This window comes from Lissotriton helveticus, chromosome 3_1 (genome assembly GCF_964261635.1).
Source record: "Lissotriton helveticus chromosome 3_1, aLisHel1.1, whole genome shotgun sequence".
Classification (NCBI taxonomy): domain Eukaryota; kingdom Metazoa; phylum Chordata; class Amphibia; order Caudata; family Salamandridae; genus Lissotriton; species Lissotriton helveticus.
This window is the reverse complement of record NC_136061.1, coordinates 731,951,953-731,967,491: the sequence shown is the minus strand read 5'-3', so window position 1 is coordinate 731,967,491 and position 15,539 is coordinate 731,951,953. Positions and strand designations below refer to the sequence as shown.

Below are 15,539 nucleotides of genomic sequence, written 5' to 3'. Positions count from 1 at the left end.
CTGGTAAATGGCCAACTCTAAAAGCTAACCCTAAATCCATAGCCAGATTTTATAGTGTCTTTGTTTCTGCATTCAGTTCATATACGCATACAACAGCTGTTTAGATACCAATTCATAAAGTTCATAATATCTTGTTTAAAAAGTTTAGGAATTTCTTCTACAAATAATTTTGTCTCAGTAGCCCAAAAACTAAAAACTCTACATGATATACCAAAGAATGGAGGCTGGCCAAAATGTATCTTTTGTCTGAGAATAATACACACATCCATGTAGCTATCTCAGAGGCCCAGAAACCAAGTGGGAGGATTTTTACAAGCAGCAACGTCAATTGAGAATACAATTTTGCCAAATTATAGCACGTAGGAGCCTACACACAAACACCAGTGGGTTGCATGTCATCATCATCATCAATTTTCTGCTCTTTACTCCCTTCCTTACCAAGCGGGAGCCTGTAAGTTGGCTCCAGACCTAATGGAATGTACAGGTAACCCAAACACAAGCAACTATGATCTGGTTATGTTCTCTTTATCTTACACCTTTAAAACAATTGACATTTTGAAAGGGGGAAAATCCCAGAGGCCTCATAAGATTCCTGGTGATCTTTTTGCAACTAACCTGCCTTTTATACAGTGTACGTTAATCTATTATCAAATGTAATCTTGTCTGGCGCTAATATCCCTGACACCTGGAGGGGGACCAAAATCATTCCTATTTACAAAAAGGCCAATAGGGACAAACTGGCTAAATATCGACCAATATAGCAAACAGATAATCTGCAAAAACAATTCTGCAGAAAGGTCTTAGACAAACTACAAGATTGGATATAGGAGAAGCAGATTTTGTCTTCCATTCAAGAAGGTTTTTTCTCAAGATCAGCACGATAGACCAATTCTTCAATGTTGCTCTTATCCACTGGAAGTTTGTGCCCCTTCTTAAGGAAAATCTAAAGATGGAATTGTTTAATCTAGGGCCAGTTTTGGTCTGGCCCCCATAAATTACTTGAGATAGATTGTAATAATCCTTGGTGTTTCAGATAATGTTGTGTCAATTTTGCTAAGGCTACATACAGATGCCAAGTACGATGAGAAGCTAAAGGGTAGATAAATAATCATATACATATTCCAAGAGGAGTACCCTAAGGGTGGGTATCAGCTTCACAGTTCCCACATTGTTTTCTTTATATATTAATGATGTAATTGACTACTTGTTGGACTGTGATAACAAATACTCTAAATTCAATGATAGGAAGATTCCGACAATGTTGTTTGCAGAATATACCTTACTACTATCAAAACAGCAATGGGTCAATGCAGCAGGCAATTGCTGGAATTTGTTCTATACTAAATACACACATGCAATGAGGCGAGGCACGACCCCAGTCAGCACGCAAATTGGTTTAAATTGGATCACCATGAAGAAAGCAAATGGGTACCCCTCGCTCAATAACCTGGCAAGTTCTACGCTCTTCGTCTCCAGCACACATTTGATGTGCTGAAGAGTATCAGGATTTTGAGAAATTTTTGTCCATTTTAGGCGCCTATTGCAGTTTGCAAGGCTAACTTCTTTAGATGTTAACACAAGGGTGGGTTGCTCCAGCCGCTCTACCGGAGACCAATCATTGTTAATCATCAGGCAGAGCGGATTGTGGTCACTGTCTATCGAAGGTTTAACCTCCATGTCCTGGAGATCCCCCCATAAGCTGAGATCCAGGAGAATATAGTCAATTCTCGAGGGCGAGCTAATCATATTAAAGGTATTTGCTCCGATTAGGTCCGATCTTGTCCTACAGTTAGCTGCACTTAGATTAAATTCCTGAGTGAGGGCATTAATCTGAATTGCCCTCTGCGACCACTTTTTGATCGGTGGAAGACTCAGGGATGGAACTGCCCATTAAATGTATTCATCGGAGGTACTCAGCAAGTCCTCTGTGCTCAGAGGTTCATATGTACAGTTCAGGTCCCCTGCTACTATGATGTTAGACTTTGGCGAAATACCGCGAAGCATAGATTCCAGAACTGTTATGGTCGGTGATATTTGGGCGCTGGAGGAACCTCTGGCATAAACATTGAATAATTCTAGTGGGACGCTCTGTGGGGTGCCTTTAATTGACAGGTGTAGAATATCAAGTGATGCATTCTCGCGGACCGTTACTAACCAGTCCAGTAATATGCTAATCCAAATTACTAGCCCCCCTGAGGGACGACCCTTACCTGAAATGGATGCCGGGATGAAATATGAAGAGAAACCCGATTGATGGAGAGGTACTAAACTCCAAGTCTCAAGAGGTGTGGAATGATCGTATTTGTATCACAAGGCCATCTGGTGTTTTGTTGAAATGTATATACTGGTAAAATATCATGAAAGGATGGAAAGTAGGTCCCAAAAGTGGTGGATTGGTAAATAAATCCCTTAGATTGGGGACACTATCTGTTCACATATTTTCCTACAAATTAACTCAGGACAAAGAGGAAGTCGATCTATGCCCAGCTTGTGATGCTGCACAGAGATGTTTTAAGGCATGGGCAAAGTGGGCTCTGGCCCAGGGCCCCACCTTTCAGTCGGGCCCCTGACAGAGCCAGCTCTGTCCTGCAGAGTCTAGCACTGATGAATTTGAATAATTCTTAAACAGTTTATTTAAAAAAACCTTTTTCCTTTAATTTATTTCTATCAGAGTCTTATAGAGACAATTTTCTGAGAAATATTGTGTTTCTGTTTCATGCAAGATCCATAAAAAAGTTTATTGTAGAACAAAACAAGACCTCACATATGAGAAATGGGAGGGTGTCACAGAGATTATTTTCAGTTATATTACTGAGAGCTGCTATATTACTATATAGAAAACACAGGTTACATCCCTGAATATTAGAAGGGAACAGATTTAGAATTTGGATGAGAGTGTATGTAAACTGTCAGTGACCTGGCAAAAGAGGGTACGAAAGCACTGAAATTGGATCATAAATTCAAAGCTGTTCTGAATAGTGGATCCCAAAATACATTTGGTCCCGGGCCCCCAAAATCCTTAACCACATCGATGCTCGATGAGTTCCAGCCCTGTGCTGGAATATGCAAAAACCCATTATTCATGACGAGCTGGGCTCGTCATGAGCGTGCTGGGAGGCTACTGCATGACGAGCCCAGCTCGTCATGAGTGTGGAAGGGGTTAAGAGGTCCGTGATGCTGCAGTCAAATCCAATAATTTTTTTTCTTTATTTGCCCTGCTTACCGCCACCCTCAAGTCAACTGGATATACCAGCTATGTACAAGCTTAGGCATAAGACATTATCAAATAGCTCTAAGGATTTTTTAAACTGTTAGAACGGCCTGTATTGTTTTTGTTGTGAGCAAATATATGTAAAATGTATGGCATCAAAGAAATACTAAAATGGACTCGTGCAGGGGACTGTGCTGCCATAATTCATTTATGCAAGTTTCTGATGTATACTTAGTTACTTTTGTACTTGTGTTGGTAGTATTGTTCAGTGGTTTTATTTCTTTTTAACTTGTATATTTTTATGGTGTTTATCCCCAAAATAAACATTGAACTACATGTTTGGGTGCTCTCATTGCACGAAAAGAAATGGTTTAAAACAGGGATGCATGAAATATGGAAAATGTGGCATGGCTACCTGTTAAATATAGATTCCATTATCATAATGACATGCCCCAAACCCTCAGAACATTACCATTGCCAGTCCTACTAGGATTATACGGTATGGATGATCAAATATTTTAATACATGTAATAAATGTATCTGAATTTTGAGGCAAAATGTTCTGGCATTTAACATAATTAACAGCAAATATGCATACAGATTTCTAGATTGGGTGACATGGACAAGATAATACGTATTCAGCTACTCCAATGCATCACTCAAATTTCATATAGGAAGAAGCTATCAAGGAATTTAGGATAATCTCTAATCTTTCCAACACTGCTGTCCGTGAGGTGTAGCACTAAGTTTAGAAATGGTCTCTGAGACTTCCATGAGAGCTCAACAGCTGACACAATCACAAACGGAATTCTATCTACAGGTTTTGCATGAGTATGTGAAACATAGCAGTGATACCACATATCATCTCTGTTTTATAATCTTCCATTAGAAACCCAGGGATAGAGATATGTCTGTTTATTTTTGGAATTTATATAGGGTAAACCTATCAACTCAGTCACAACACTTTGTACTGAAAAGGAGAGGAGGATTGTTGGCCATAACAACAGAAGGGGGACAGATGGGATAAGGAAATTCTTGAGGGGTGGGGAGTGGAGAGATTCTAGAAACCAAGGTGTAAAAGAGGTTACCTCAAAGCATGTCTCCTATGTGCGTTGATAACAAAACCCAAGGAATCTTTTAATGATAGTCGGCTGTGCACCATTCGTGAGCATAGAGTGTCCGTGTAGAATCATGGCATTGACCAAGACCTTTTTCAACATCATTACAGGTACTGGTGGTCCTAAACTCAATCAGATTGGTTGCTGAGAGATGGATGAAACTTTGCTTTGCACGTTGGGTAAATCAGATTTGATCAAAATGAACATCTTCTCAAAGCTTCTTTATACTTTAGTAACATCATTATTCATATCGAAATAACAACCAACGTAAATATAGATATGCTAATGGATAATGTAGTTATTCATGAAAAGAAACAAATTCTGTCTTCTGAAAGGATTGAAATCTCTAATTTCTAAAGGTTGTGTTTTGGTTTTCTAACGTATAAAACAATTCTTCATGTAAGCAAAGGCCGCTCCCATTTAGAAAGGAAACTCCAAGTTGGATATATATTGAGAAAGTACATAAATCTGAATATCATCTGAAAATTAAACTTAAAACAGCAAAGTTTTGTGGCATGCCCTTACTGAGTATTAGGAGGAACTAAACAACTAGGGCCCGTTTCAAAAAGGTAAACTTACACTTCAGTGTAAATTTACTACTTTTAGGTATGCACAAATTATATGCAGTTTTATGACTTTGCACTCCCTATTGCTTATGTGTGTGGAATTCTCTGCACATGGAGACTCCCTAATCGGGGCAGAGAACTCCGCATACATAAGTATAGAGAATATGGGTCATAAAATGTATATTTAGTTTGTGAATACCTAAAAGTAGTAATCCTACACAAAAGTGTTAATTTACCTTTGTGAATCAGGTGCTTACTGTACAATTCGAGAACCACAGCAATTAAGAACCACATTATCCTAAACAATGGAATATACAAAACAAAAAACTCTAACATCTACAATCAAGATGCAGGCATTCTAGGGATTCATTTATTCGGTTATATGCACTTTTGAAAGCACATGTAGAGGTTCATCAATATGTTGGAAGAAAAGCCAGGGTATCACAAATACTGTACAGACAATTTGCTCATGTGAAACTTGGAGAGATGGATATTATTCAACCCTCTTTACAGGGAAACGCATCGGACATGAAGAAAATTTAGAATTTCAGACAAGATTAGATGTAATAAACTAGAGACTAAAATTAGAGTGGAACATTCGTAGAAGCTTGTGTCTAAAAACCCTGAAATAAACATGAGCTTGTCTGGTACATGGGTACAACAAAATTCAAAATTGAATCAATTGGATCACTACACAGAATTAGAAGAAAAATAACTATTTGGTGTTGTTCATTAAACTGCCAAAGTAACAGTGGAAAGTTTTGCTGATTTAAGAAATACTTTTGAGGCTAACAAGAGAAATATTTTAAGACAATGTGAGAAGGTAAGGAAATTACAGCCTGAGGAATGGCTTGTAGAAATGACTAGATTGGCATGTGTGAAGATGCTGGCACCACAGATTTTCGTGCGGATTTACAAGCCCCTTGCGCGTCTTTTATGCCGCCGTTGCGTCACTTTTATGACGCAGCGGCGGTGCAAAACATGCGCCACGGTGCGGGGTATTTTCAACGTGACGCATCTGGGAGATGTATCCCGTTGTAAAGCCCTGCACCAGAAATAGGCGTCCCTGCGCAGGGCGGGCGTTCCGGCGCAGGAACGCCTCCCAAAAGTTGCTGAGTGAAATCTACAAGAGTCACTTTTGAGCCCATGCTGCATCAAAGCCCTGCGCCTGCTTGAAGCAGGCGTAAGGATTGGCGCAGCTTTGTACAGATAGGGCCCCCCAGAATATTTCAAGTCAATAATCTTTATTCGGATATTTCATTATCCATAAAAGTACAATTATACACACATAATCACATACATGGTCCATCATTATTAGTAGTAAAAATCAGCATTGAAATTTTAAGATAAAACATTGTTAGGTTTTCCATTTCATTAACGACAGCAGCAATACTAGAGTGGCAATGTGCAAGATGCATTATTTCCCAAGAAGTCACTGAATCTCAAATAAATTACTATATAGCAGCATCAAGTAAAGTGCAAAGGTGCAAAGTTCCCATTTGAGGTAACAACAAAAGGTACACAATGCAAAGTTTCCCATAGCAGCAGCTAAAGGGGCAGGTTACTAGAGCTCATATAGATTACAATTAACAGCATCAAGTAAAGTGCAAGAAGTGCAAAAGTGCCAAGTTCCCATTTGAGGTAACATCAAATAAGGTGCAAAGTGCAAAGTTTCCCATAACAACAGCTAAAAGAGCAGATTACTGAAGCTCATATAAGTTACAATTAGCAACATTAAATAAGGTGCAGCTGTGCAATGGTACAAAATACAAAAAATGCAAAGACCTCTAAATGCATATAATACAACCTAGTCTGGCAAACATCAATTCATAGAGGAACGAGAGCGGATAGCCGTTTTCAAAAAGGTGCACACACGATATATAACGTCATCGTCTTTAAGCTGGAGAATAGTTTTATAAGCTACTTTAAAATCCTTTATGCCCTTAGCTCTAAAAAACGGTATCAACAGCTGCATACCATATTTTTGATAAAAAGAGCAAAAGAACAGAAAATGTAGTATGGATTGTTTCCCTGAGTTCCCTCATGGATGGGCCAAGTTCTCAATATTGGGTTGGTAGCCTATAGGGAAACTCAGCAGATATTGTATAGATCCTGATCCTAATCGGAAAAGAAGACTGCACTCCCAGCGTGTAATATCTTTTAGGAGATAACTAACAGGTAAACACGAAGTGGGTTCACCATCACCTTTCATTGAGATATACTGTTTCACAGAGACTTTGGCTGATTCCTGGGCAAATCTAGCGTCCCCATAATATTTATATAAAGTTTTACGGATGATCTTCCCATCAATCCCATCTAATTCGTTGGGGTTGTCAAAGATATGCTTGAGGTAACAGCAGTCAAACTCGCTCGTACTTGGGCCAGCAAGGGCATTCTAATGTCCTGGTCGCATTTTAAGCAGTCGGCCAAAATTTCCCTGGTCAGAGAGGCTTCAGGATTTTTCCAAACCTTTAACCAAAACAGGACGGGGCGGGACCTGATATAGTCCTCCAAATAGGGCAGTTTTAGCTCATTATGGCTTACAAAAGTGGACAATGAAATTGGTATACCCAAGAGCCTTCTGCAAAATCTGTTTTCCTCAACCTGTACATTTTTCAAATTTGTGTATCCCCAGATTTCAGCCCCATAGGTCATAATTGGTACACATTGTGTCCTGTAGATTTTAAGTAATGACAGTACCACCTCTATTCTTTTTGGTTTAGGGAGGTTCAGTACTGAGTGTATAGCTCTTAGGAACTTAGACTGTCCATAGGCCAAATGTGGGGTCCAAGAGCCACTATCCGTGAATTGTATGCCCAGATAAGGAAAAGTGCGAGTGCATAACAGGGAGTCTTGATCCAAAGTAATCCTGTTAATAGGACGTTTCTTAGGGCCACAGCACATTAAAAAGGATTTTTTTTAAATTAGTACAGAGATTCAAACTATACATAAAATCGGCAAATCCTGTGACTAAAATTCTCAAAGCATTTGGTGTACGACCCATTAAAACAGCATCATCTACATATAGTAAGGCGGGCAATTTAGTGCCGTTAATTATGGGGACGTCGGGGGTTTGGTTAGACAAGAGATTATGGAGTTCATTAATATATAAAATAAATAAAAGTGGGGCGAGAACGCATCCTTGTCTAACACCTCTGCCGACCACTATGTCTCCTGACACTGCTCCGTCCATGCTTATCCTTACTCGGGCATTTGAATCTCTATGCAGGTAAGCTAAAAAGTGCACCAAATCTTTATCTAAACCATAATCCAGGAGGCATTGCCAAAGCCTTGATTTATTGACAAAATCAAAGGCGGACGAGAGGTCCATAAATGCCAGGTAAAGTGGACTGTGTCGAGCAATGGTATACTTCCCTATTATTAGATTAAGGTTCAGACACTGTTCCACTGTGCCTAAATGGCTTCAAAACCCCAACTGGCATTTATTCAGTATGTTTCCATCCTCTGCCCATGCCCTGATCTTGTTAAATAAAACTCTCCCCAATATTTTAAGGGTGTTATCAATTAATTAAATGGGCCTGTAACAACTGGGGTCGGATCTAGATCTTTTTTTAAAAATAGGGATGATTACAGAAGTTGACCACGTACTAGGGATTTTTGTTGTAGTTAAATTATTAAAAATATTTAATAACAGGGGGGCCCAGAACTCTGGCTTTGATTTTATGAGATCAATAGGCAGCCCGTCCAGGCCTGGGGCTTTATTTCCCGCACTCTGAGATATTGCCTCCTCAACCGCACTTAATGACATTTTATTTGAGTAAGCGGTAGGTTTTCCAGAGTTTCATCACAATATGGCGGGGAAACATATATTTTTGAGAAATGGGCAACCCACGCTTCACTAGTGATATTACAATCTAGGGGGGTGGATGGATTCCCAAAAGCTCTCAAGGACTTGGTGGCAGACCAAAAGTTATTTGTATTATTGATTTTAGCAGCGCAGGCCAGATTGTTCCAGTATTCCTTTAAGACCGTGTCACGCCTAAGTTTTATTTCCCTTTTATAATGAGACCTTAATGTACAAATAAGGGTGGGATCTCTGGGATGGGCTGATAAAGCTGCTCTCAAGTCCCTATTTGCTCTGGAGCAGGTGTTATCAGACCATCTAGGGTCGGATTTATGTGCGGCTACTGGTCTTGAAATCAGGTTTTTAATGCCTTCGCATAATTCAGTGAAAGCAGAAACTGCCTCTGGGTTAGGGTCTGCCAGGGTAAGACAGGCCTCACAGAGAGAAGGATACGTTTTTACCATCTTCATAAAGATCTCCCTATAGTCCATACCCCTCCATTTAACTCTTAAGCTATCAGTTAAAAAAAGTAAGTTGCCCGCTCCCAGTTCTCTTCTGAAATTAGGACGCCGTGCCACCTTTAATAGTACCATAATAGGATTATGGTCTCCAAAGGTGGACTGCCTTACCTCCGCCCCAAGTAAGTAGTCTTGTAGTGAGGGGGATATGAAGACATAATCTATAGTTGAGGCTCGTCCTAGACCTCTATAAATGGGGAGTGGATTGTCAATGATATTTGTAGGGGCAATGTCCATCACATTTATAAGGCTGGAACTTGATAAGTGATCTAATAACTCATATCCTCTCTTACATGGGTTGTATGGAGTTAACTGGGGGGAACTCCCATTGAATCCCTTTCCTATCTTTGAGTTGAAGTCACCCCCAGACATATCCCCGCCAATGTATACGTTCCCAGTAAATTGTCCCGGTCCTGGATAAAATTAAAAAGTTGTACGAAATCGAAATTAGGTGTGGTTAGAAAATCATTATTATAAAAATTAATAAAACAAATAGAGGCACCCCGTGTGTAGATTAAGACTTGAAAATTAATATACCCAGTGGGAATTAATTTGGCTCTGCCACCTGAGGCGATACTGACCCGCCCCCGATGGTCTGCCGTGTTTAGAATTAGGGGGAATAATGGTAAAACATTCATACCCTTCGAGATATAATTCTTTGGTGGCCCAGGTTTCTTGAAACAAGAGGATGTAAAATTTATTTATCATGTTTACCCAATCCTTTGAGTTTAATTTTGAGGCTAAGTCTGCCACGTTCCAGCTCAAGACCTTCAATGTAGAATCGGAACAATCAATTGGGTGGGACTGTGACACCCCGGGGCTATTGTAAACAATCTCATCAGTTTCCATGCGCACCAATCTATTAGAGTGGGTTTTGGGTGAGGGTCAATCGGAGATAACCGAAAAACGATTTACCCACTGATGAGAAGGGCTAAAAAATGGACGCTGTGTGGGTGGCGGTTTATAAAAGAACCCAAGGGGTAAGGCACAAATATTTGTTGAAAAAAGACTGTTAGTTTCCTTGACTGCCAGTATGGATCCAACGGTCCTTGGCCGCGAAAAGTTGATAACAATACAATCCCCCTAATAGTTTTCGTTGCGGGACCCACCCTACCCACCCAAAATTTCATGCATGTCCAGCCTCCTGTACCCTTTATGTTTGGCCATCCAGTCCACACATTTGTTTCTCAATTGTTCCCATGACTCTGGTTTATTTTTCTCTAGTGGGGGTACCGCTGCGAGAATTAGCACGTATGGGCAGGAAGCAGGTGGTAAATTCAAGGTATCCTTATTTGGTTCGGCTTGCCCCTTGGGGCCGACCTCAGCGGTACTTATGCTAACTAACTAGTTTACTTGTACAACAGTTGGGTTGGCATTTTGGGTGGTACCAGGGCATGTTAGTTTGTTGGAATTGGTGATGGTTGACACCGATTTTTCAATTTGGGAGGCTAAAGGTACATAGTGGGACAGTTGCGCACTAAGAGGGGAGTTTCCCTGGGTATTTACCTGTCCGATTGTATCATGACGTTCCCTACAGGGTGGTGTGACCTTGGAAGTTAAAGTTTCCAGGCGATCTAAACGCTTCCACAACTTATCGAAGCTTCTATCCACAAGCCCTTTAACACAGTTATACAATGTGTCAACAATAATGTCTATAGCAGTATCCACAAGTGTAAAATCTGAGAAGGCAGTCTGTGTAGACTTCATCTGGGTGGAGTTACATTGTATGTCCACATTGACTACATCAACTGAGTCAATGGGATTACAACATGAATCGCTGCTTATAATTGGGTCAGCGGTGTTTGTATTGCCCCATATACGCTTGTTTAGTGATGAACTTTGAGAGTTCAAACGTGGGGGCTGTCTTTGTTTGGGTTTGGGGTAAGCTGGTTTCAACGCCTTCCTCTTCTTTTTTGTCCCGCATACTTCTGGGTTGGGCGATGGGAGCGAATTTACTGTGGTCAGAGATTCGGTCGGGCTTTGACCAACTTCAGCATTATCAACTGTTCCTATCAGGTCGGGCCCTTCCATGTCCAGCATATTATCTCCAGTTACAGTTAATGGCGAGTGTACAATCGCTCTGTGCCTCGATATCTGTGCCACACTTAAGTCTATGATATCAGAGTGACCTGTGCGTGGCAGTTTTAAGGGGCCCAGAGACAATCTTCTCTCAGTGAGCTTGATTTCACTGCCAACCAAGTTCATTGCATGTTCTAGCATAGTGTCTATAGAGGTTATTTTACGCACTGGGGTAATAGCGTGTTTGCCCATTGTGGCGTAACCCAGTCTCCCACAAGTATTCTATCAAGAGTAACGCTCCACTCACCGCTCATAAGCCGATTACGAAAATGTTAGGGAATTGGCCCGGCCCCAGACGGCCGCCCTATGCCCGGGCTTAGCCCGGCGCCCGCCCGAGCGCGCGTCCCGTGGGGGCGGGAGGCCTTCCGCGTTCAAGCGCCTCCAGGCACAGCGGGAGCATCACGAGTGCGCCGGGGCAGATGGGAAATGTGGTTTTCGCTGGCCATTACCCTCACGGCGGGAGAGGTGCGCTGATAGCGCGGCCGTTGCCCTCACGGCCCTCTGGACACTGCTCTGGTCGCAACACTCTGACGGTTTCTGCCCCCAATGCGCGCTTGGCGCTCCGTGTTCTTCAAGCACCTCCAGGCGCGGCGGGAGCATCATGAGTGCGCCGGGGCAGCTGGGAAATGTGGTTTTTGCTGGTCGTTACCCTCACGGCGGGAGAGGTGCTCTGATAGTGCGGCCGTTGCCCTCATGGCCCTCTGGACAGGAACACTCTGCCGGTTTCTGCCCCCCAGAATATTGCTGGAGCTGAGTCGCGCTTGCAACGCAACTCCAGCAATGCGCAGCCTTTATGACACATCTGTGGCGTTTTTGCCCCATGGCGCATCCCTGCTGATATGCAGGGATGCGCCACTTATTGTAAATTTGTCACTTACATTTTATGTTAAAGAAAACCTTGGAAGCATACAGTTAAATCATTAGTTGTACTCCATGACCATAAATGGGATACTTTTTGTGCACTTTACATAGGTCTTAATGATTGATGAGTAATTGATTTATGAAAAGATGCATTGTTTATGTGAATTTAATTGGTAGGTAGATGAGAGACTGTAAACAATAAAATGTAAATATTAGAAAAGTCAATTCTACATGCTGGACCATCCTGATGTAATGTTTATTCTGTGACGCGGAGAATAGGCAAACTTTTAAAATGAAAAAGAAATATGTAACTTCAAAATAGCATAAAGGATATCTATGAAATACCTTAGTAGACAAACATAACGCTTCATTTAACCTAGGAGGTTAAAAATGTATATTAAACCCGTGGAACAACTATCACAAAGTAACTCATTGCTTTAGCATAGCTTCTATTGCAGCAAAATGACTGTTTAAATATTTTGCTGAACAGAAATAACCAGTATGGTCAATTGATGGGTGTATCTATCCATGAAATTAATTTTTGCAGTTTTTTAATGAAATTCCATCAACTCCACTTGCGACTCATTAATCAATCTTCACTACTGCCTGTTCCGAACCAAGATCCCCTTGATTGTATTTTTTTTGTGGGGGGAGGGTTATGAGGTGCTACTCACCACGATGATAAGTGGAGAGCTTTGCTTTTTTTTCAGTCATGTGATGCATTTCGGATTCCACAGCAGAGGTGTTTTGCCAGGTATTGAGGGCTTCATGAAGTGTGCAGAAACGAATGCCCGAGTCCACATCCAGAAATCATTTGCTCTGAAAGTAAGGGGCGCATAACAGGGTGACTACACGAGTTCTGAGTACAGATCCACAAGCCAGTCCTTTGATATTTTGCTGTGTGAATGTTATTTTTTCTTGTTTTGTTGAAAACCACATTGTGATGAGTAAATCTTGAAACTCAATTAATTTCACGCACCTTTATTTGATTCCTCTTTTTTTCAGGTTGATTTAGGGGGTCCGTTGGTATGTCTTCAAGAAGATTCCTCCGAATATATTCTTCATGGAATCGCTAGCAGGGATATTTGTGGAAATGAATATCCAGGAGTTTATACCAATGTTGCCAGTTTCGTTGACTGGATCAACTACTATATCAACACCATCAGTATGTATACAACAATAATTTTAATTATTTTAATTTTAATTTAATTTTAATTATTGGCCGGGCGATCCCAGAGAAGACTCGTCTTCTAAGGACTTTTCTGCTACCCTTCAGTCCCTTAATTTTTCATCCACTCCCCCACTCATATTCACGGTCATGTTCTGGACCAAATTTGGTCAGCTAACTGTCCCATTCCTCCCCCCATCGTTCTTCCCTGCACCTGGTCTGATCATTCACTAATCTCTTTTTCCATTGAGCTCGGAACCCAAGAGAGGCCCCCCTTACCTAAAAACATCTTGGCCCGAAATTGGAACCGGGTGGACCTTGACTCTTTGTGTGCCTCCCTTGCTTCCTCTGGCCCTGTCCTATGCAACCTCCCTATTGACCATCAAATAGATGCTGTAAATCACTGGCTGTCCTCTTCCTGTGACTCAGTCGCCCCCCTCAGGAAAGTCAAGACCTGTCGCCCCCATGACGCTCAAAAATGGTTTTCAGACGAGCTAAAAATCCTCAAATTGGACCTTAAACGCTCTGAACGTCATTGGAGGCGTAAATACTGCCCTGTTCTGCGAGCTAAATATAAAACGCTCTTGGCAAGCAACAAAAAAGCCATATTACGAGCCAAAACCATCTATTTCTCGGAAAGAGTATCCCTTTCAGCCAATAAGCCCAAGGAGATTTTCTCTATAGTCCCCAATCTTGTTGCATCCGACAGAGCCAATTTGAACATTATCCCTTCCCAAGACCTCTGCCTTTCTCTTAATGACTTCTTCCTGGAGAAGATTGCCAAGATCAAATCTAATATTCCCTCTGTTTCTCCGTCCCCTCCTTTTTCTGTCCCCCCCTTGTCCTCCACTCCTCTTAATCAGTTTCCCCCTATCTCCTTGGAAGTGTTCTTGGCTCTACTCCAGAAAGTGAAGTCCGGTTCCCCAGCCGACTGTGCGCCAGCCCGCTTTCTGAAAGTATTCTTCACCCATTGCCCCGACCCTCCTCTCTCTCTTCTTAATTCTTCCATTTCCTCCGGTTCTGTCCCTAAGTATTTCAAATCCGCTATAGTTTGTCCTATTTTTAAAAAACCTGGCCTAGACCCTTCCCTCCCTTCTAACTTTAGGCCTATCTCCCTTCTCCCCTACCTCGGAAAGATCTTGGAGAGCTACATCACTTCTTGCCTCTCTTCCCACATCGAGGACAACCACCTCTTGGCCTCCCACCAAGCAGGCTTCCGACCGGCTCACTCCACCGAGTCTGTTGTCCTGTCCGTCTTGGACGAGCTAAAGAGTAAGGCAGATTCGAACTTGCCCCAAGCCTTGGTGCTTCTCGATCTGTCCGCTGCATTTGACACGGTTGACCATGCCATCCTTCTCGACCGTGTCAGCGCAGCGGGCGTCCGGGGTACTGCCCTCTCTTGGCTCGCCTCTTTTCTTAAAGATCGAACTCAGGCGGTTCATATTTCCTGTTACTCCGCCCCTTCCTGCTTGGTCCCCTGTGGAGTTCCCCAAGGCTCATCTCTGTCCCCTCTTCTTTTTAACCTTTATATCCGTCCTCTTATTCTTTCCCTTCTTGATATGGGGGTCTCCGTGTATAACTACGCGGATGACCTCCAGCTCGTTTTTGATCTTTCTTCTCCCTTGCACTCCCCACCCAAATTTCACTCTACCCTGGTCTTCATTTCAGATTGGATGAATCGGAATCAACTGAAGCTTAATCTGGGCAAGACGGAGTTGGTCCTGACTGGCTCTTCCTCCTTCCCTTGGTCGACTGCCTTTTGGCCCTCCATCTCTGGCCCTCCACCTCTACCAGCAGCCTCGGCAAAGACCTTGGGCATCAGAGTCAGTCGGGACCTCTCTATGCAAGCCCAAATCAGCTCGGTTGTCTCCTCCTGTTTCCTTTCCCTCCGAATCATCCGAAAGGTGTCCCGTTTCTTTTCTTCTGACGCCCTTAAGCTTATCATTTTGGCCATGATTCTTTCCCGTGTCGATTACGGGAACAGCCTGTACGTGGGCATTCCAGCGTACGAACTTCGCCACCTACAGGCTGTCCAGAATCAGGCCGCCCGCCTTATTTTCCACCTCCCAAAGTCTTCCCACATCACCCCTGTCCTGAAAACACTTCATTGGCTCCCCATCTCCCAGAGATTCCTCTTTAAGATGGGCTGTCTGGTTTTCATGGCTCGAGCCCGCATCGGCCCAGTTTTTATCAACTCTCTCATCACTCCCTAT

The 15,539-nt window shown here is 42.3% G+C and overlaps 1 protein-coding gene across 1 annotated transcript in view; it reads left to right on the top strand.

Annotated features, from left to right (window-relative positions):
• The window catches only part of OVCH2 (ovochymase 2), a 996,115-nt gene that overhangs the window by 953,365 nt on the left and 27,211 nt on the right, over nt 1–15,539 (top strand). The window contains exon 20 of the mRNA XM_078680899.1: nt 13,164–13,323. Coding sequence (XP_078537025.1) covers nt 13,164–13,323 — 160 coding nt within the window. The remainder of the gene's footprint in view (nt 1–13,163; nt 13,324–15,539) is intronic.